General features: G+C 39.2%; 1 protein-coding gene across 4 annotated transcripts in view; it reads right to left on the bottom strand.

Moving 5' to 3' along the window:
- Nucleotides 1-1,275: 1,275 nt before the first annotated feature.
- Nucleotides 1,276-20,987, bottom strand: part of LOC103707420 (Tetratricopeptide repeat (TPR)-like superfamily protein) — a 39,760-nt gene continuing 20,048 nt past the window's right edge. For 2 of the 4 annotated variants that reach the window (XM_088716628.2, XM_008791897.6), the window contains exons 18-23: nucleotides 8,726-8,859; nucleotides 6,134-6,317; nucleotides 5,754-5,885; nucleotides 5,540-5,652; nucleotides 4,828-4,909; nucleotides 2,163-4,734 (exon numbers count right to left, since the gene is read on the bottom strand). In XM_088716628.2, coding sequence (XP_088572754.2) covers nucleotides 2,692-4,734; nucleotides 4,828-4,909; nucleotides 5,540-5,652; nucleotides 5,754-5,885; nucleotides 6,134-6,317; nucleotides 8,726-8,859 — 2,688 coding nt within the window. In that variant the 3' untranslated portion in view covers nucleotides 2,163-2,691. Of the gene's footprint in view, nucleotides 1,577-2,162; nucleotides 4,735-4,827; nucleotides 4,910-5,539; nucleotides 5,653-5,753; nucleotides 5,886-6,133; nucleotides 6,318-8,725; nucleotides 8,860-20,987 lie in introns of those variants that run through there. The other 2 variants (XR_016399484.1, XR_016399485.1) reach the window with 2 other exon arrangements.

Genomic DNA, 20,987 nt, shown 5'->3' with positions numbered 1-20,987 from the left:
CATGCGAGACGGGTGTTGCAGGCCAGTTCGGTTATCTTGGAGGGCAATTCAGCCACGGTGATCAGTTGGATTCAGGGGGGTCCGAGGGACGTGAGCACGGACCACCCTTTGCTCCGGGACATTTGGATGATGACGAGGGATAGGATGGCCTTTCAAGCCAAACATGCATTTAGAGAGGCCAAAGGAGCTGCCAACTGGCTGGTTGCCTATGCGGCTAACCATTCAGGATATACCTGTGGTCAGAAGAGGGGGAGTTGCCTCGGGCACTCTGTGAGCTTGTATTTTCTGATTTTATTGAGTGTATTTGTACACGCATTGTATGATGAACCCGCCAAAGCAAAAAAAGAGAGAGAAGAGTTTGGATTGGGTTTTGGAGGATTGGGGCATATTGTCGTTTCCTTCTCTCTTGAATTGGAATTGGAATTGGAATGGAACTCTCTCCAACCAAATAACTAGAATGGGAATCACTCATTCTTATATTCATTTCAGAGCTCAACTCCTTCTAACCAAATATGCCCCTAAAAGAATATTCTTATATTCTTATATTCTTATATTCTTATATTCTTATACCTCTTATTTCCAAACTTATAGAAACCTTGGGGACGAGATGAGAAAAGATCAGGTTCATGCGAACATCAAGTGATGCAATATGGCAAATGAATTTGTAATCTCTATAATCGCCATTGATTGCTGACCAGAAAAGGTTTTAATACTGATTCCAAACCAAGCACGCAATATAAGAACTGACATAACATATGTGTATGCCCTCTCACATCGAGTCACGTAAGGTAATGTTATTTGAAAATAGCTTTCAGTTGATTGTATAAATGTGATTGTGCTGGTTTTGCAAATTAAAAAATCAAGTGCATTTGCTGCGCGTGAATCCAATCAAATTCAGAATATAGTCATCCAAATTAAGAAAGCATATCATTAATGTCTAAAATGTTAGAAAGCATAAAATTAAATGGTCAAATGTCATTATATGTGAACCAAGAAGGAAAGTGGACAAGACTAATAGAAATATATAATGCATAAAAGACCATATTAGTTGAGAAACAATTATTGATTATGATTTATACACTGCTTTAATATACGTTTACAAATTTAATATAAAGAACTATATGTTATATCATGGACATAGTATTTTTTTTTTTAAAAACACTTGATGCATAGACTAGAAAAGCTTCTAAAACGTGATTTATGGCTCCTTGGATATTTTAATGTTGTAGGTCATAGTCAAATATGTTGAATTTCAATTTTAAGTAACAAGTCATATGTTTTGAATTCTCAGGATTCAAGCTTACCATTGCAGTAGGTTTGTGTTGAACGGAAAAAAAAAACAGACATGTGAGACACTTGTAATATGAAACAAGGTGGTCTTTCCGATTTCTGCTTAAGTGGGCCGAGATTGTTTGTAATATTATCTTCATGGTGATGAGTCCTCTCCCTGGTCGAAGTTATGCTGGTAAAGAGAATTCCTGGTCAAGTCTCAGAAGGAGACTTTCTTGCCAATGTCCAGGATGGGTGTGTACCCTCTGATTATCATAGCAAGGAAGAAAGTCAACGCTAAGATCATCTACAAAAAAAGGGTCAAATCAATAAAAGGATAAGGGAGAGAATAATAAACTGAGATTTCCTAGCAACACAATTTTTGAACAGGAATATATATATATAGTGAGACTGCACTTGGAGTTTAAAATCAGAAGAATCCTTCCTCTCCCCACGGCTTTCCCTTCTCATCTTACACTCAAGATGACCATGAAGTAAAATTGAAAAATCCAAATTAAGATCGATTGTTCATGATTTCTCTCATTTTCAGTTATCAGTCTCAGATTCTGCATGAGTTCTGTCATTACTGAAAAGTTTTGTTAGAGGAGCAGCTGTGAGGATTGGACAAAAACCTATTCTCACGGAGAATTCTTTTATCATAAACTCAATGACATCGGTAAATGTAATAGATGGAAGTATAAACTTCCGCAAGAGGAGCACAAAGGGAATGGTATTCAACCTGAAAGTTTTCAGCTAAATACTCAACGTTCACAATGTACATGTTTTAGTGGGCGAGAAAAAGACAAGTTGCACCGAGATCATACACAAAAAGGAAAAAGCTTCAGAACTTGGTATTTATTAGATAAACAGAAGATATAAGGAAATCATGCTCATGCAGGAAGTTTCTAGCTATTTCTTTTTGATTATTGTCACATTTCAAAACAGCAGTTTGTAAACCAACCTAATATCAATCCTTAATTTGATCATGCCTGTCTTTGAAAAGGGAAATCAGCTCCTTTTACAACTTGTACTGCATAGAATGGTTAACCGATCAACAAAATCCAAGTTTCAAAGTCGACGATGTTCAAAACCCACTAAAAAAATAAAAGAGAAAAAAATCAAAGGAAAATGGGAAAGGAGGAAAACCTAAATCAACTACATGCTAGCTGCTTCGGTTCGTCTTCATAGCTTCCATCATGCCATGCAACAGATGCAATAAGATCAGCTTCTCTGGTTGCTCTCCCTTGCTATTGCTCTAAAACTAGTGGTCCAATCAGCATTTGTGCGTCCTTCAGAGTCCTAGAGATGGAGGAAAGGGTTGGCCAAATTTCTATTTCAAATAAACTTTTTCTGGTTCTCGGCTTTCTACCATCCTTCATGAACTAATTATCTTTCGAGTGAGGTTCATGTTCCCTTTTTTTCTTAAGTCACAACCTCAACAATCTCAGCTTCACCATCACTGTAATCAGCCCAGCACTTTGGCTTATCAGTAACTCTTCCTGCCTCTGGAGATTCTTCTGCCGCCACAAGATTTTCAGAAATAGTTCCTGGGGAAGTTATGTCCTGCTCAGAATCAAGATTGGTATCTTCTCCCTCCATGGACTGTTCAACCTCCAAATTTTGGTTATTATCCTTGGCTTCCACAATAACCTTGTTGTTACCATTTTCTTCAGCAGAAGCTTCAGTATGTTCAGGGATTTCAGAGGAAACTGATGTAGGTGTTGTCCCTAGACCACTTGGTGATGGTGGAAAACTGTTTGGGGACAATGGTATACCAGTTGGCGATGCTGAAAACCCATTGGGTGATGCTGGAGGAATCCAGGGTTGGTCCGGTTTGAATTCAGCAGCATTTGGGTTCATTATTGTAGGGCCCAAGCAATTCCCCTCAGCAGCAACAATCTCACCATTCTGCAAGGCATACTTGTTACGAGGACCCCGCTGACCTGATCGGTTGTACCCACCGCCGAGCCGTGGACCATAAGGGACCCTTGCAGTAGCAGACTGATGAGGATGCCTGCGGATTGGAAGTGTCAGCACTGGGGGCATATTTACTGGAGGAGGCAAGATTCCTCCATGTTCTTTGAATCCCAGCACTGCAACTGAGCCAAAGACTGGTATAGTCGATGGATTGAATGGAGGTGCAGCCGCAGAAAGTTTGCTAGTTGGTTCCTTAGCACTTTGAACAGCTTCTTCACGTCTTTTCTCTTCAATCAGTAAAGACTTCTCCTTTTCATCTCCACTGGACACCTGTTCTGGTATCTCATAACCTACATTATTCACCTTAACAGCGGAAGCAGAGGCATTCCTTTCTGGCATGTCAGGCGTTTCTTCTGAAGACAATGAAACTGCTTGACATTCCTTATCTGCAGAACCTCCAGTGTCTGATACTTCTGATCGTCCCAAGACAGGAGTTGCCTTGCAGTCCTCTCTTGTGCTGCCTTTTGGATCTGAATTTATTCCAGGTTTTGATGAGATTTTGTTTGACTCTTCCAAAGTTTCCACATTCACAGACTTAGAATCTGCAGTGCCTCTATCTTCAGCTTTCGTTACCCCTACAACCACACCTTCAGTTTCTGGGGTTGCTTCTGATGCTGTAATATCGACTGTTTCCTTGTCCTTTTCCTCTAAAACACGCCCCTTGATTTCCTTGCAGGAAGACATGGGGTCCTTCTCTTCGATGGTCTCTTGATCCTTTCTCTCTTTTTTAAGATCTTCTGCCATCTGCTCACCTGGAGTTGGTCCCATAGCACTTATAACCTTGGAGGCCTCATTGTCCTGCTCATATGGATCTTTGTCCTCTGGTATTTGATCTTCTACAACCTTCACAATAGTTCCAGGAGGAGCCAATGCTACATCCTTGTACGACAAATTTTTTCTGGTTGATTGACCACCGATTGGAATTGTTAATGAAACTGCCTTTGCAGCTATTGTTGGAGCAGCAGGGCTGGCCGGTGCTGACTTGGCATTACTAGACTTTTCTATGCTGTTTGCTGAGACAGCAGGGGTGCTTGTTTTGGGACTGAAGCTAGAACTCTTCACTAGCTTCTTCGAAACAGGGCTAGAAGCAGCAGGATTAACAGCCTCATTAGGTGAAGATCTTGGGGAAGAGAAGGTGGTGGATGGCCTTCCTCTGTATCGTCCATTTTCTGCATTGTTTAATGCATTTGTACTAATCTTTGCCAGACTTGGTCTCCTTGAACCAGACTTACGACCTGCCAGAGATCTTCCCTTGGGGCTGGCCTCTTGCCATCCTTCATCAGATGTGCTCTCTTGTGTCACATCATCATGTGGGTTCAACCCAGACACATGAATTACAGTGATGTTGGGCTTCTCATCTTTAGATTCCACTGGCTGAATATTGCTGCTATTCTCTATATCATTAGGATGATCTTGATTGGATGTTTCAACCTTACAATCATCATCTTCAACCATTTCCAATTGGTTTTGGCTAACTCTGCCTTTGATCTACAAGAGACAAGTTGAAACATGCAAATAAAGTTCACGCTCAGATAGAAAAATAAACATGCAGTAGTTTTTTCAATCCAAGTAAACCTATACCTTTGCACGAGCTTGCTTCTTTTGAATTTCTCTTGCTTTGAGCTCTGCATCTGGATTGATATAATCCAGAAGATCTGATACGCTGATAAAACATCCAAAGGAGGCAAGATAGATCAGCAAGACCACAACATATGAGAATAGCCAAAATGGCCACAGGCTATGATAGTACAATGACAGGCAGGCTCTACTGAAGCTTATATGAAAATTTTTCATCATTTCCAGTTTTATTGTTGGGCTAGATTGTCAGCATAAACTGTAGAAAATCTAATTCAAAGGAGAGGAAAAAAGCCCAATAATCGTGTAGCAGTTATCGACAAGCAACACCAGTCAGAAGTACAGTAATTTTGTTCATATTGGCAAATGACTGTTCGTTCTTAACACCCTGTTTGGATTGCAATAGATGAAGAGAAACAGAGAGCAATCACTTCTCTCAAAATCCACAATTTTTCTCTGTGAAAGTGGAGAGACTTGGTGAGAAGAAAACAGATGCTCAAAATATTTTTTTCACTCCTCTTCTGGCCCAAAACTGGACAGTCCAAATAAATTTCGTTTCTTTTCTAAGTCCAAACAACCAAACAAGATGAGAGAGCCATTTTATTCTCTTCTTTTCTCTTCTCTCTTTCCTTTTCTCTTTTTTCTAAATTAACAAGTGGTATTGTTGACTTTTATTGATTTAACTAAAGCAATCACTACTGCTACAGTTGTTGCTTACCTCAAATGACCTTTGCTAGCGATGGAAGCATCTGGCTTTGGAGTACCATTGCGTGCAGCTTCCTGCTGCTCAAGTGCTTTTGATTCAAAGTACTCAAGCCATGCAGCAGCATCCTGCATGAGATGTGTAAGATTATAATCGAACTGGATAATACTCTAGTATAAGAAGCAGAAGATGGTAGACAAAACGGTCAAGTAACCAATACTATGGCTACCTGTGTACGAAGATCTTCTGATCCAAGCTTAGCTTGAAGTATGCGTAGAGTGGTTTGCTCATGTTGGACACTTAGAGAATAGGCTTCCATCAAAGACAAAGCAATGGCAATAGCATGATAACTGGCTGCAGTCTGCACAATAGAATAAAACCAAATTATCTCCCAAGGGAGCAGCCAGTGAATAATATTGTGTGCAAGCATTTAGGGGATGCTACAGGACCAGGTCTATGTGTGCATTCATGCAGTCTTTAAAATAAAAATCAAAGGATTAGGTTCATGGAATGCATTTGTCTGGAACTAAGAAGCCAGATCTGTTAACAAATATATCTGATGAGTGTGTGTGCACACACTCAGAGAGAGAGAGAGAGAGAGAGAGAGACCTGAATGTGATCTGCTCCAAGCAGTCTTTGATTGCATTTAAGAGCTTCATGGAGGTACCTGAGTGCAACATGAACGTTTCCCAGGCCTTCTTCCATCATTGCTACATTGATGTATGTTGCAGCAGTGTTGGGATGCGAAGGACCACAAGTCAGGTGCAAAAGATATAATGCACGATTAACATACCTGGGGCACATGGACACATTTTGACATTTTACAGTCATTACCAAAACATGCAGTGTGATAAAATTGAAGAGATGATATATCACAAGGGTTTTAGATAGAGAAAAATGTTTCCATATATTGAGATATTCACTAAAAGAGGCAAAATTCTGTTTGGTCCATATGACACATCAATAGCAAGGTTCTGTCTTAACATCATATCAATATGGAAGTCAAAAGCATGCTACACTTGACACTATCTCGCCAAATATCATGCTTCGACTTTTCCAGCACGTCTGATTCTGACAATCTGCTGTTACATGTAAGATATCGTATAAGTAACCATGATAGAAAACTCATACAGGGATAACAATGTCAGATCAAAAGCTGACTCTTTTAATTATCAAACTAGAAGCAAGCTAGTATGGAAAATTATTCTATGTAGGTCGATTTATTTCCGCTCTTATCGTCTTTTTACAGTAAGAAGATGAGCTAATGTTTTTATTCTGTTTTGAAACTGTATGGCTACCATACATAATGATAAGATTGCAGGCAGCCATAAAGCTAGAAAAAAGACTTTTAGATCTTAAAGTGTCTAAGGAACAAAATCTTCGTACTTTGAGAAAATATATGTTTCCCAAGTATAGAGATCATTAAGTAAAAAGTTTGTTTGACCTATGTGCATTAATTTCTTCCATGATTAATTTCTTGATGGTCTAAAACAAGATGGAAATCAGATCCATAAGAGAGCATGGTTTATGAAGAAACATAACAAGCAAGAGGAGGCAAATGTTGATTCTGGGAATAGCTTTCATCTGATAATTTTAATGCTGATAGGAGGAAAGCACAAGAAAAGGGCTTCTGATTATAATTGTTGTAAGAATATTTCCTGGTTGGTGCAAGAACTATCAAGAAGAAAAAGCAAGAAAGAGTTTGGCCAGAAGGAAAATTTCAGAGGGAGATTAACATCTTTACAATATTCAACTGGAGGACAACCAGTTCCTCAAGTGCCCACCATAACCTATGTTCCTAAATACTGATATGGGCATCAGAATGAAACCTATGGATAGGCATGCATGTATATTGCATGGTTTCAAATTATCATAATATTGTATGGGAAATAAGTAGTGAGCGATATGTTTTTACTACAAGAGCATGAGAATGGAGATGAAGAAATGAATTACACAAAATTTATAAAATATAGTATAGGGCAAGCACAAGATTGCATTTCATTCATGAAACTCTATATAGTGACACTAATGATCATATGAGGAAGGCACAAGAGAAAAACAAAGAGACAGTTAAACTGATAATGTATTCTAATTATCTTGAGAACTTCAAAAAAGGAAGAAAACATCAGGATATTAGCATCCTTTTAAAAAAAATTCAATTGGATGACAATAATTTTCTAGATATCATGACTAGCTTCGCCTATGTTCTTAGTATTAGTATGGGAAAATGAAATCAAGCATTAATACAGGTTTCAGATTATCTATAGTCAAAAAATAAGATTCTACTAACTAGATAATACAAATAGGTAATGGCAGGCCTTGGCTCAATGGTAAGTTTGCTCTATTGTCATGGAAACAACCTCTCTACACACGTGGGTAAGGCTGTATACATTTGGCCCTCTCCAATGCTATAACGGCAGGAGCCTCGTGCATTCGGATGCACTTTTTTTAGAAAATACGGATAGGTATGCATGTAGATTGTATAACTGGGAGTTCATATTATTATTGAAACAAAACTAAGTAGAGTACTTTATTGCAGAAACATAAAAATAGAAACACAAAGTGGAAAAAAAGGCACTATTTAATCCAAAAAAAAAAAGAAAGAAAACATGACACATAATCCATATAGACCTTACACATAATCCATATAGATCTTAACACAAGGTTATATGTCTGATAGAAAAGGTCCATAGTGTTTGCAAGCATACTTCAGCATTACCAATTTGGTGGACTACAGTTAGAGAGGAAATTAAAGAAGGCATTGGACTCTTTGAGACTTGTTCACCAGAATTTTAGGTTCTCACATAAAATATATATTCTTCATATAGAAGGCGAAAACATCTGTCAACTACTATGCTTGGATATTTTGCAAATAGTGGTACCTCAGGCACCTAGATAAATCCAATTTAACAAACATCTGCCACAATATATCTGCAATAATTAGATTTTAACGCAATCAGAAAGTTAGTACAACTACAGCTTGATTAGGTCAGCACTGAGTGGAACATATGTTTCTCCACATAACTGGGTTTAAGGCAATCAGAAGCTAAGTAAGACCATAAACATAGTAAAGGGGAAAGTCATTCACCTAATTCTGGCAACATAAAGAACCTAATCAGTGCTACAGATATTGCATAATGGCTCTGGATTCACAAACTTAAAGTTAAAATACTGAATAACAACCTCGGAAACTCTACTTACTTCAGTGCCAATTCTGTATGTTGAAGGCGATAGTAGAAAACAGCTAGATCTCCATAGCTTTTCATTGTATCTGGATGATCTAGACCAAGTTCCCTCTCATTGATATGCAAAGCTTTTTGCTGATAGATTGTTGCCTATTTAAATTGAAAATAAAGAACATTAAAACATAACTCTTAGGAGAATTCATAGCCAAGTGGCCGGACAGCTTGTTACCCATTTTCATAAACAAAACAAATACTGCATGAACCTTGAGAAACTAAAAGCCCAGGATAGAATGTTAAACAAACTATACTGCCCCAATTCTCCATTTGTATTTAAGACGAGCATTTTAGAAAGTAGAAAGTAGCTACAGCATAAATATGGGGTTGCGGAAAGCAGCATCATAACAAACTACAACTAGTTAAACTAAATTCTACAATTAAATGCCTTGGAAAATGATTCTATTGACATATTTTGACGTTCTCAGCTATAATACACTGTTTTTAATTCATATGCATGAGATCATTTATGAAAGCAATTGGCATAATGTGCATACACCAATTATGGGACTTTGATCCATAATATTGTGAAAGTAAGGCAGTTGAAAAATGGCTACAGTAAGGCAATTCACCTATTCCATGCACTCAAAAGTTTTCTGAAATAATGCCAATATACCCACATGCATGCATGAATATCTGTTTCAAAAAATTGAAATTTAAGAAAAAAGATAATACTTGGATTCTTCTATACCCCGATCAACAAAGACAAACCCATAGGGATGGGATAAGGCAGCTCGGCTAAGGTCAACCTCTTCTTTTGAGGATGTCAAAAGTTCGAGGCAAATTTAATGATTACCTTCTCTGCTAAGCAGATGAAAGTTTTTCATTGAAAGAGAACAAAAATCAGTTAAACTAACACAGAAATGTCAGTTCCACTCCCATAAGAATATACTAAAGACCACCCAAGTCCTAGATTGACAAATGGCATTGGCAAACAAAGCGCATTCTGCAAGTGATCCAAACATGTGCCTAGAACAATAAACAGCAATCTACTATATGATTGGTCATTAGCAAGCAAGTCAATAGTCATCGTGAGCTATTGACCTTTCTGGCTATCACCTACAGGATTGGCAGATCCCTCCAAATGTCCATGCCTAGCAATCAGAAAGGACCACGATATTGTTCTAACTAGGTGCCAATAATAAATTTTCAACAAAAAATTACCAAGAGCGAAAATGAGTTAAGTCACACTCAAGAATCATTTGGGTTGCTTTATATCTATTTTGTAAAACAAGCAAGTCTCTCAATATCTTAGGCCTAGTAAAGAATGGCACACATCATAGTGAGTAGTGACGCTTACAGTAAAATTATGAGTCTGCATAGCAAATTCAATCATGGTCTGCTGAACCGACCGGTACCGGTCGGTTCAGGCCGTACCGTACCGGTACGGGGTGTTCTTCATGGGAGATAGTGTGTGGCTAAAGCCACGCGCTAAGTGCCACGCGCTGTAGCACTTTCGGTACGGTACCGGTTTAGCTCGGTTCGGTACCAGTACAGGACCGCACCGGTACGTCGGTATGGTCGGTATGGCGAACTTTAAATTCAATTATGCCAGAAAATCCTAGGTTGCCCAGGAACTCCCATCAAAGTTGTATTTTTGCAGTTTGCTGCAATTGTGAGTTCCTACTTTCAATATTCACAAACACCAAGTTAATATCACAAGCATCCTCCATTTGTTTCTAACAAAGGCTGCCACCATGTTAAGAACATGTGCAATCTAAATCCCAACTATAAAGCATTTTGCCTCGTAGAAGACCACTGGACCTCATAGAAACCCTAAAAAATGCCAATAAAATCTTGTGTTGGACAAAGAGCCAAAATAGCTAGTATTTTAAGAAAAATGGTCAAAGAACAGGGAATCAAATATATATATGAAGGAAGTCCACGCAACATGTGTTGCCTAAGAAGACAACCCAAGAGGGGGGTGAATTGGGTTTTAAGTAATAATTGCAAATTAAAACTTAATGAGTAACTAATTAAACTTTATTGCTAGTGGATTAATTAGTTTACTATATGCAGTGGATGAAGAGAATGGGAGAGACAATTAAACAATCACAAACACAAGAGATTTTATAGTGGTTCGGAGCTAACCCTTGCCCCTACGTCCACTCCCCAAGCTTCACTTGGGAGTTCACTATAATCCCTCGGATTACAGTCGGTTGTTTTACAAGTTCACAACCCAACTTGTTGTTTTACGAGATCACAACGAACTCGGTCGGTTTTCACAGGCTCACCGACTAGAACCAGCCGATTGTTTTTCCAGGATCACAATCGAAACCTTACACGTTGGTTTTACCCTCGGCTCACCAACCAACCTCTACACCCTTGATTCAATCCCCTGATTGAATCAAGTAACAAGAAAACAGTTTGTAAAGAGTACAGAAAAAGCTTCTTCAAAAGCAAATATGAACAATATAAATAATGAAGAGTTAGAAGCCCTCAAATAGATTTTTAGATGTGAGGAAAGGGGCTTCTCGAACTCTGCAATCTCCTCTTGAGTGGGAAGAAGATTTGCTATCAGATAAGGAGCCTTGAATGGGAGGAAGACGTTTGGAGGATGGACTTCAATGCACTTCTTCCTTCTTTCTCTTGTATTTACTCTAGAGAGGCTTTGGTAGGAGGAAATCCCTTTTGCTTTGAATGGAGTCTCTTACTTGTTGTCTATTACTGTTTACTCTGGCTATTTAAGCAATCCCCATCGAAAACTAGCCGTTAGACACACATTTAGAGCCGTTCTGTACAGTCTGCAACTCCTGACAAAGTGTCCGTTGGGATCGGAGTCGACTCGGCTGTTGCTAGAGTCGACTCATGCTTTACGGGAGACGACTCGCCCACTGTTCAAAATTTGAAATAAAGTGCTGTCCCGTTCTGGAGTTGACTCGGCCAAACTTGGAGTCGACTCGCCAATGTCCGGAGATGACTCGGCCCTCTGGAGACGACTCGTTCTCAGGGTTCCAGAGATCTGTTTTTCTTCATTTCTTTCTCGAGTCGACTCGGATCATCTTGGAGTCGACTCGGCTCTCAGAGCCCGAAAATTGATTCTCTGTGTTTGGAGTTGAACTGCCTCAGAGTCGACTCGCACTTTGTTGGAGTCGACTCGACTCTCAGAGTCCGAAAACTGTTTCTCTGTGTTTTGAGTTGAACTGCCTCGGAGTCGACTCGCACTTTGTTGGAGTCGACTCGGCTCTCAGAATCCGAAAACTGATCCTCTGTATTTTGGCTTGAATTGCCTTCTAGTCTTGCTTTCCTCTGAGAGTCGACTCGTACTTAACTAGGAGTCGACTCGCCAAACTTCGGAGTCGACTCGTAACCTTCTGGAGTCGACTCGGCTGCAGGGTCTGAAATACATTGTTCTGTCTTTCTTCTGTTACCCTTTGGAGTCGACTCGAAAACGTCGGGAGTCGACTCGGCAACCATCGGAGTCGACTCGAACCCTTCTGGAGTCGACTCGCTGACAGGGTCTGAAAAACAACTTTCTGTCTTTCTGTCAGTTCTCAGTCGGAGTCAACTCGTAGTGTACCGGAGTCGACTCGAGCATGTGCCAGAACTTCTGAAACACTTGGAGTCGACTCGTAACCTTCTGGAGTCGACTCGAGCTTCAGACTTTGGTTCAAACTGAGTTCCATACTTAGCCAAAGTGTATTGAACCAAAGCTAGAGACACTTAAACATAAATTTACAAATATTTGGCTGAAACACTAGATTGAATTCATCAGTATAACATAAGATATACTCAAATGCTTTGATCTCATCAAAATCAAATAGGGTTATAATCAATCACTCCACAATCTCCCCCTTTTTGATGATGACAAAAGATTGAGTATTTGTAAAGTGAATTGCTCAACCAAAAGGAGATTTATAAGAAAGTTTTGAAATGAATTCAAGCGTCTAGTCATTTAATTTATCCAAAATTGAAAGGTGTGAAACAGTAAATCCTGAAGTTAAAGCTCCCCCTTTCATTTGGAATTATATAAGCCTTCATGTCATGCAATCAATTGTTTGGCTTATATGTGTTTAATGAATTTGCTTTCTTAAGATTTTAGATTCTCCCCCTCAACATATGCATTCAATTTTATTTAGATTCTCTAAATTTTCTTTTAATGTCTTGAAGCTTTTGAGCTTAAATTTTTGGCTTTAGAGGAAAAATCTGACAATTTGTTCTTGAGTATGATTCAACTAATCTCCGAATATCCCTTGAATAGATTCTGGAGATTACTCCTTTAGGAGCCCCAATCAGAGAGATAATGAGCCTCGAGGTATCGAATCCACTTAGAACAAATTAAGTTTTTGCTTTAAGAATTTTCTTTTTAGAGATTTCCTTTACATTTCAATATATTTTCTCCCCCTTTTTGTCATCATAGCAAAAAGGAGTGCAGAACATAGAAAAGAATTGCACCGTTTGTAAAAAAAAATGTCTACTCATTGTATTGATGCTGAATTGAGTACAATTGAAAAAAAAATACAAGTATAGAAAACAAATACATCAAGAGATTGATAACTAAGCTACACTAGGGTTTCTTTGCAGTGGAGGATGAAGCATCTCCTCTAAGCCTAGTCACTTGCAAGACTAAGCTTATTCCTTCCGAAACGTTCCCTATTTGCTTGATGATCGCCGAGGTGGCCCTAGACTGTGTCGTGGTAAGCTCGGTCACGCTCGCCTGAAGGGTGTCCAACCTGGAGAGCAGTGCCTGGGCTAGTCTCTCGGCACCCTGGCTCTGGCTCCCTAGCTCATGTCTGATGCCGTCTCGCATCTTCTTCGTGTCGTCCTTGACGTCACTCATGTTCCAGTATTGAGCTTGGACCAGGCTGCGCACATTTGATATCTCCTCCCTCAAGTGCGCAGTCATCTCGGCTACTGCTGCCAGGATGGGAACAATCTCGGTGGAGGGAGCACTTGAAGGACCTCGGAGCTCCCTCAGCAAGTCATCTCTCAGATCCCTCACTATCTCCTGCCGCAACTCTCGGAGCTGCTCAGAAGATATCCGGACCTCCAGAGGCTGCTGCTGAGAAGGTGGGGCAGTGGAGGTGGAAGGCTCAGTATAGGTATGAGCAGAGGTGGAAGGATAGGTGGGAGGATCTGTATAGTGGTCCTGGTCATGGTCAGGACTGGGTGAGTGATGAGTGGTAGGGTCAGAATATGTGGATGATTTCCTAACCCAGACTCCCCCTACCTTGTGGAATCCCATCCGGTGAAAGGTTCCCTCACCCATGCGATCTGTAAACCGCAGTGAGCGAGAGGGTTCCCCCTCAGGAATGGGGACCTCTAACTCCCTAAATATGAGGGTGAATAACATGCCATAAGGGAGGCTGAGCCTAGGTTTATCTAGGGGTTCACAAAGGTACTTGTAGATGAGTTTTGGAAAGTTGATGGGAGTGTCGTGGAGGAGGTAGAACATCAAGGCCAGGTCTCTCTCGGAAATGAAATCAAACCTACCTGTCTTTGGGAAGAGAGTCCTATAGATGACACTAAGGAGAAGCTGCATTTCAGCCGAAAGCTGATTTGCGAACACCTCCTCTATGGGGGACAAGGGTGGACTTCCTAGGATGGCCGTAAGGGCTTCTGTCCTATCAGAGGGGTGTGTGGGAACAATCCCCTCACTCGTGAGATGGAGGACTCGAGCAATGAAGTCCTCCGAGATGAAAACAGGGACACCCATAACAGTTCCCTGGATACCCCCGCTAACCCGTGCAACTGTACCATAGAACTCCCTAACAAGCTCTGGATAGGTAGGGAGGTCAAGAGTGCAGAAAAACTCTAAACCTTGGGCTCTAAGGTGATGCCCTAGGTTGAACCCTTTCCGGGAGAGGAAGTCACAGTTGACTTGCCTTCCGGTAGAGACAACCTTCCCGGCGCATGAGCGCGAGGGAACCGGCCTAGGCGGGGAAGGAACCGGAGGTGGTGGCCTCGCCGGTTCGTTCCGAGCCTTGGACCGTCGCTCGGCCCTGCTCGCGGAGATAGGTCTCTTTCGGCTCGGTACAACGACCTTCCTAGGCATTTTGACCTAAGGACGGGAAAGAACACGGAAACTATGAGAAAAACTCGACGGAGAAGACCTAGACTGGGTCGGAGACGAGTTCGGAGACGGCTCTAGGTTTTTGGAACAGTGTCGGCTGTGAATAGAAGTGAGGAATAAACGTTTCGATTAGGGTTAAAAGTCGGATTCCCGACCTCGAATCGACTCCGGTAAGTCGCGAGTCGACTCGACTCCGGTAAGTCGCGAGTCGACTCGACTTCGAGTCGACTCCCAAATATGCGCGAGTCGACTCCCACATGAGCCGACTCTAAGAAACGTCCAAGTCGACTCGAACCCTGGCACACAACCAGAAATATTGTTATTCTCGTGCCAAAAGAGAGAGTTATGAGCTTATCTAGGATTTAAGAACTAATTTGATGATCATAGATAAGAAATCCTATGTCCAACATAAACTAATCCTCAAAATCTATAAACTAGAGGAGAGTATCACTAGAATGGATCAATCACACCTAACCCTCTTCTAAGTATGCAAAATCGATCTTCACTCAAGGATTTTGTGAAGATATCAGCAAGTTGATCGTCAGTACAAACAAATTGAAGTGTCACATCACCATTCAGTACATGATCTCTTATGAAGTGATGTCTTATTTCAATGTGTTTAGTTCTTGAGTGCTGAATTGGATTTTTAGTTAGATTAATGGCACTTGTATTATCACAGTTAATGAGAATTTTATCTTGTTTAATGCCATAATCTTCAAGTTGTTGTTTAATCTACAAAATTTGAGCACAACAACTCCCTGCAGCAACATATTCGGCTTCAGCCGTAGATAGTGCAACTGAGTTTTGTTTCTTGCTAAACCAAAAAATTAAGTTTTCTCCCAAGAATTGACATGAACCGCTAGTGCTTTTTCTATCAAGTTTGCAACCAGCGAAGTCTGAATCAGTGTACCCTATTAGGTTTATGCTCGAATCTTTAGAGTACCATAAGCCTATGGTTTTTGTTCCTATTAGGTATTTAAAGATTCTCTTAACAGCAATTAAGTGTGATTTCTTAGGATTAGATTGATATCTAGCACACATGCATACACTAAACATGATATCAGGTCTACTTGCAGTGAGATATAATAAAGATCCTATCATACCTCTATACATCTTTTGATCTACTGATTTACCTGATTCATCTTGGTCTAGTTTGCATGATGAACTCATGGGTGTGCTGATTGACTTGTTTCCTTCCATATCAAACTTCTTAAGCATCTCCTTGATGTATTTAGCTTGATTGATGAAGATTCCTTCTTCAGATTGTTTGATTTGGAGCCCGAGGAAATAGTTCAGCTCTCCCATCATGCTCATTTCAAATTCACTCTGCATTAGGTCAGCAAATTCTTCGCAGAGGCGATTGTTAGTAGCACCGAAAATAATATCATCTAAATAAATCTGAACTACTAACATATCTTTGTTTTTTCTTTTTAAAAACAATGTTGTATCAACGTTCTCTCTAGAGAATTCATGGTCTAACAGAAATTTGCTAAGTCTTTCATACCATGCTCTAGGAGCTTGTTTCAAACCATAAAGTTCTTTGTTTAATTTATACACATGATTGGGGTATTGATGATTTTCAAAACCAGATTGTTCTACATACACCTCCTCATTAATATACCCATTCAAAAAGGCACTTTTTACATCCATTTGAAATAATTTGAAATCTTTAGAGCATATAAATGCTAGTAACAATCTAATTGCTTCAAGTCTAGCTACAGGAGCAAAAGTTTCATCAAAGTCTATACCTTCTTCTTGATTATAGCCCTTTGCTACTAGTCTAGCCTTGTTCCTAATCACGATTCCATTTTCATCAAGTTTATTTTTATATATCCATTTGGTTCCTATTATTGAGTATTCAGAGGGTCGTTCAACTAGGTTCCAAACCTTGTTTCTAGTGAATTGGTTTAGCTCTTCTTGCATTGCATTTATCCAATTTACATTATTTTCAGCTTCTTCTATGTTTTTAGGTTCAAGGTGTGAGACAAATGCTAGATGATTATTTAAGTTCCTAAGAGATGCTCTAGTTCTAACAGGTTGAGATGGATCATCTAAAATTAATTCCTTAGGATGCCCATGAGCATACCTCCAAGCCTTAGTCAGCCCATGATCCACAATTGCCTCTTGGCTTATTGATGCATCTCCAATTAGCTTTGGTTCATCTTCTTGTAATGTCATCTTATCAATCTTTTCTTCAAGAATTTCTGCATCATCATCAAGAGCCACTTTCTTGCTAGAAGAGACATCATTAGTATCATCAAAAACAACATGTATAGACTCTTCAATAACAAGGTTTCTTTTGTTAAATACTCTATAAGCTTTACTTGATGTAGAATATCCCAAAAAGATACCTTCATCAGATTTAGAATTAAATTTACCTAAGTTATCCTTTCCATTATTATGAATGAAACACCTACATCCAAAAACATGAAAATAGTTTACTTTGGGCTTTCTATTTCTCCAAAGTTCATAAGGTGTTTTCTTTATAATGGGTCTCAATAAAACTCTATTTAGTATATGACATGATGTATTAATAGCTTCTCCCCAAAAGTACTTAAGGAGGTTACTTTCACACAACATGGTTCTAGCCATTTCCTCTAGGGTTCTATTTTTTCTTTCTACAACTCCATTTTGTTGTGATGTCCTAGGTGCAGAGAAATTATGAGTTATCCCCTTTTTACTACAGAATTCATCAAATAGATGATTTTCAAATTCCGTTCCATGATCACTTCTAATAGCTATGACTGAAGCATTTTTTGCATTAGTTACTTCCTTATGAAATTTCTTAAATACAGAAAATGCTTCATCTTTATGAGCTAAGAACATGACCCAAGTATATCTTGAAAAATCGTCTACAATAACAAGACCATATTTGTTTCCATCAAGACTTGTGGTTCCAGTTGGTCCAAATAGATCCATGTGTAGTAGTTCAAGAGGTCTAGAGGTAGAGACACAATTTATGGATTTAAAAGAGCTCCTCGATTGTTTGCCATATTGACATGCTTCACAAATTTTATTTTTCTCAAATTTTAATTTTGGCAAACCTATTACAGAATCTTTTTTAACTAACTTAGATATTGTATCCATACTTGCATGTCCTAATTTACGGTGCCATAACCTGCTTGCATCATCAACCTTAGTATCACTAGCTACTAAGCAAGAACTGTTTTTAGCAAGATCTTCAAGATCTACTACATAGACATTTCCACGTCTTATTCCTTTGAATACTAAGCTATTGTCAATTGAGTTGGTTATGATGCATAGGGATGGTTTAAACAGAACATCAAAACCCTTATCACATAATTAACTTATGCTAAGTAAGTTATGTTTAAGACCATCTACCAATCGTACATTATTAACAAGGGTTGAGGAGGTGATTTGTATTTTACCTATACCAATGATGTGACCTTGATTATTGTCTCCAAATGTCACTGCACCTCCCTTTTTAGGTTCTAGGGTGAAGAATTGGTCCTTGTCACCCGTCATGTGTCTTGAGCAGCCACTATCCAAGTACCAACAGTTTTTGTCGACTTTGGCTGCAAGGCACTCCTACAAAAGAAAATCATATAATTTTAGGTACCCAAGTTTTCTTGGATCCTTCAAGATTAGCAAAGTTGGTTCCTTTTGGAACCCAAACCTTTTTATTTTTTCTTTTAGCTCCTACCTTCCTATGGTCACACACATTAGCTTTATATCCTACCTTTCCACAGCAAAAACAGGTTATATTCTTAATTTTACTTTTTCCTGCTTTCACAAAAAAGTTACTAAGGAGCTTTTGCTTATTCTTAGGTTTGTATCCTAAACCAGCTCTATTAAACACAGCTCGTTGATTGTTAAGTATCATTTCCAATTTTTCAGAACTATATGTAAACTTTTCAACAATAGGTTTGTATTTTTCAAGCTCTTGTGTAAGCTTTTGTTTTTCTGTTTTTAGTGTGTTCAAGTCTTTTGTGAGATTATCTTTTAAAGTTTGTTTACCGTTTTTAAGTTCTGAAATTTCCTTGGTTAGTTTTTCGTTATCTTTAATTAAGGTATTAGTTTTTTGAATTAATTTTTGGTTGCTTGTTTTAAGTTCTAAATTTTCTTTAATGATAAAATCCTTGTCCTTAATTAATTTATCATGCTTATGGAAGTGAGATTGATTAGTTAGTTTTAGCTCTTTATTCTTAAGATTTATTGTCTTATATTCATCCATTAATTCATTAAATGCATCATACAATTCGTCAAAGGTAAAATCTAAATACGTTTCAGATGTTACCTCATTTTCATTTGCCATGAAGCAGAAGTTGGCCTTTTCCTCTTGTTCCTCATCCGATGATGATGATGATGAATCGGAGTCCGACAAAGTGGAAACGAGGACTTTCTTTTTCTTATGTTTGCTGCCCTTCTTAAGCAAGGGACAGTCAACTCTGAAATGTCCCGGCTTCTTGCATTCATAGCATCCGATTCCTTCATTTTTCCTTTTCTTACCTTTATCCTTGTTGTAGGAACTTAAGGGACCTCTCCTCTGATGAAAGGACTTCTTCCGGTTGATGAATTTTCTGAACTTTCGCACGAGAAGAGCCTCATCATCATCTTCCTCATTATCTTCTTCTTCGCTGCTGCTACTGCAAGATAAATCCTTGTTAGACGAAGTAGATTTGAGGGCTATTACCTTTTTCTTATGCGAGGATTCTTCTTCGCTGTGTTGTTTCATTGTGAGCTCGTGCGTCATCAGGGATCCAAGAAGCTCCTCAAGCGAAAGCTTGTTCAAGTCCTTGGCTTCCTGAATTGCCGTTACCTTCGCCTCCCATGATCTTGGCAAACATCAAAGAATCTTCCTGACAAGGTCACTGTTAGTATAGTTTTTGCCAAGCCTTTTTAGGCCATTGACAATATCAGTAAATCTAGTAAACATGCAAGTGATAGTTTCATTAGATTCCATCTTAAATAGTTCATATTTATGAACTAGTATGTTTATTTTAGATTCTTTTACTTAATTCATGCCCTCGTGGGTCACTTCAAGTCTATCCCATATCTCTTTTGCAGAATTGCAAGTAGAGACTATGTTGAATTCATTACGGTCTAAGGCACAATAAAGCACATTCATTGCTTTGGCATTTAGTTGTGCCTTCCTGAGGATGATAGTGTTATTTTGATGATTAACAAGCAATTATCTAGAGTATGCTATAAGTTAAATTGATACTTCATTTATAAGTTCATTACTCTCAGTATATTTGGTTAATTGAAAATAGATACATGACCTTGTTCATTTGAATGAATCTAACCTTGAGAATGCAGCAAAGTGTGGATTGAGTCGACCCAAAGGATGATTAGGTCGACCCCGGCACATCAAGAAATCATTTGGCACACTTCTGCAAAAATGGCACAGATGAACAGTGAGTTGGGTCGACCCAAGGAAAGCATGAGTCGACCCAAACATCAAGATCCTCAAACAACTCAGAAAATGGTTCTCTGGATTTACTGAGAGGGTCGACCCAAGAAGAAGTTGAGTCGACCCAAAGAAAGGTTGAGTCGACCCAAATGAAGAAAGGCTGAAATTCAAGATTCTGAATTTTCTGAAAGTTGGGTCGACCCAAGAAAAGTTTGAGCTGACCCAAGGTTGAGTCGACCCAAGAAAAGTTTGAGCTGACCCAAGGTTGAGTCGACCCAAAGAAAGGTTGGGTCGACCCAAGGGAAGGAAGGCTGAATTTCAAGTTTCTGTGTTTTCTGAGAGGGTCGACCCAAGGAATGTTTGAGTCGACCCAAGTGAAGGTTGGGTCGACCCAAGGACAGGTTGAGCCGACCCAAACACGGGCTGAACATAACGGCTAGTTGTGCAGAAATGCTTTTTGGACTCCCAACGGCTATAAACGGCTAGTTTCTTCAATCCAACGGTCAGAAAGGACTATTTGGAGGTTGGAGAAGTATTTAAGAGGGAGTATTCATCAGAGGAAGCAAGCTTTGGGGAAAATACATCAAGTGCATTCAAGAGAGAACCCTAGCAAGACAAGCTTCATCAAGAGCTTCATTCAAGAATCAAAGAAAGGGATTGAGCAGATTCAAAGAGGCATTAAGAGCTCCTTCCCCCATTGAAGAGTGAAGCTTCCTTGACAAAGAAGAGAGAAGCCACTTCAAAGCGATAAATATTTTCTAACTCTTCTTTGTAGTTTATATTGTTTTATATGCTCATTTAGGAGTTTGAATCTTTCTTTTTGTTTGTCAAACTACT

The sequence above is a fragment of the Phoenix dactylifera genome, chromosome 2 (assembly GCF_051530095.1).
Source record: "Phoenix dactylifera cultivar Ajwa chromosome 2, Ajwa_hap1_PhDact_Kaust_v1.1, whole genome shotgun sequence".
Taxonomy (NCBI): domain Eukaryota; kingdom Viridiplantae; phylum Streptophyta; class Magnoliopsida; order Arecales; family Arecaceae; genus Phoenix; species Phoenix dactylifera.
This window is presented reverse-complemented; position numbering and strand designations above follow the sequence as displayed.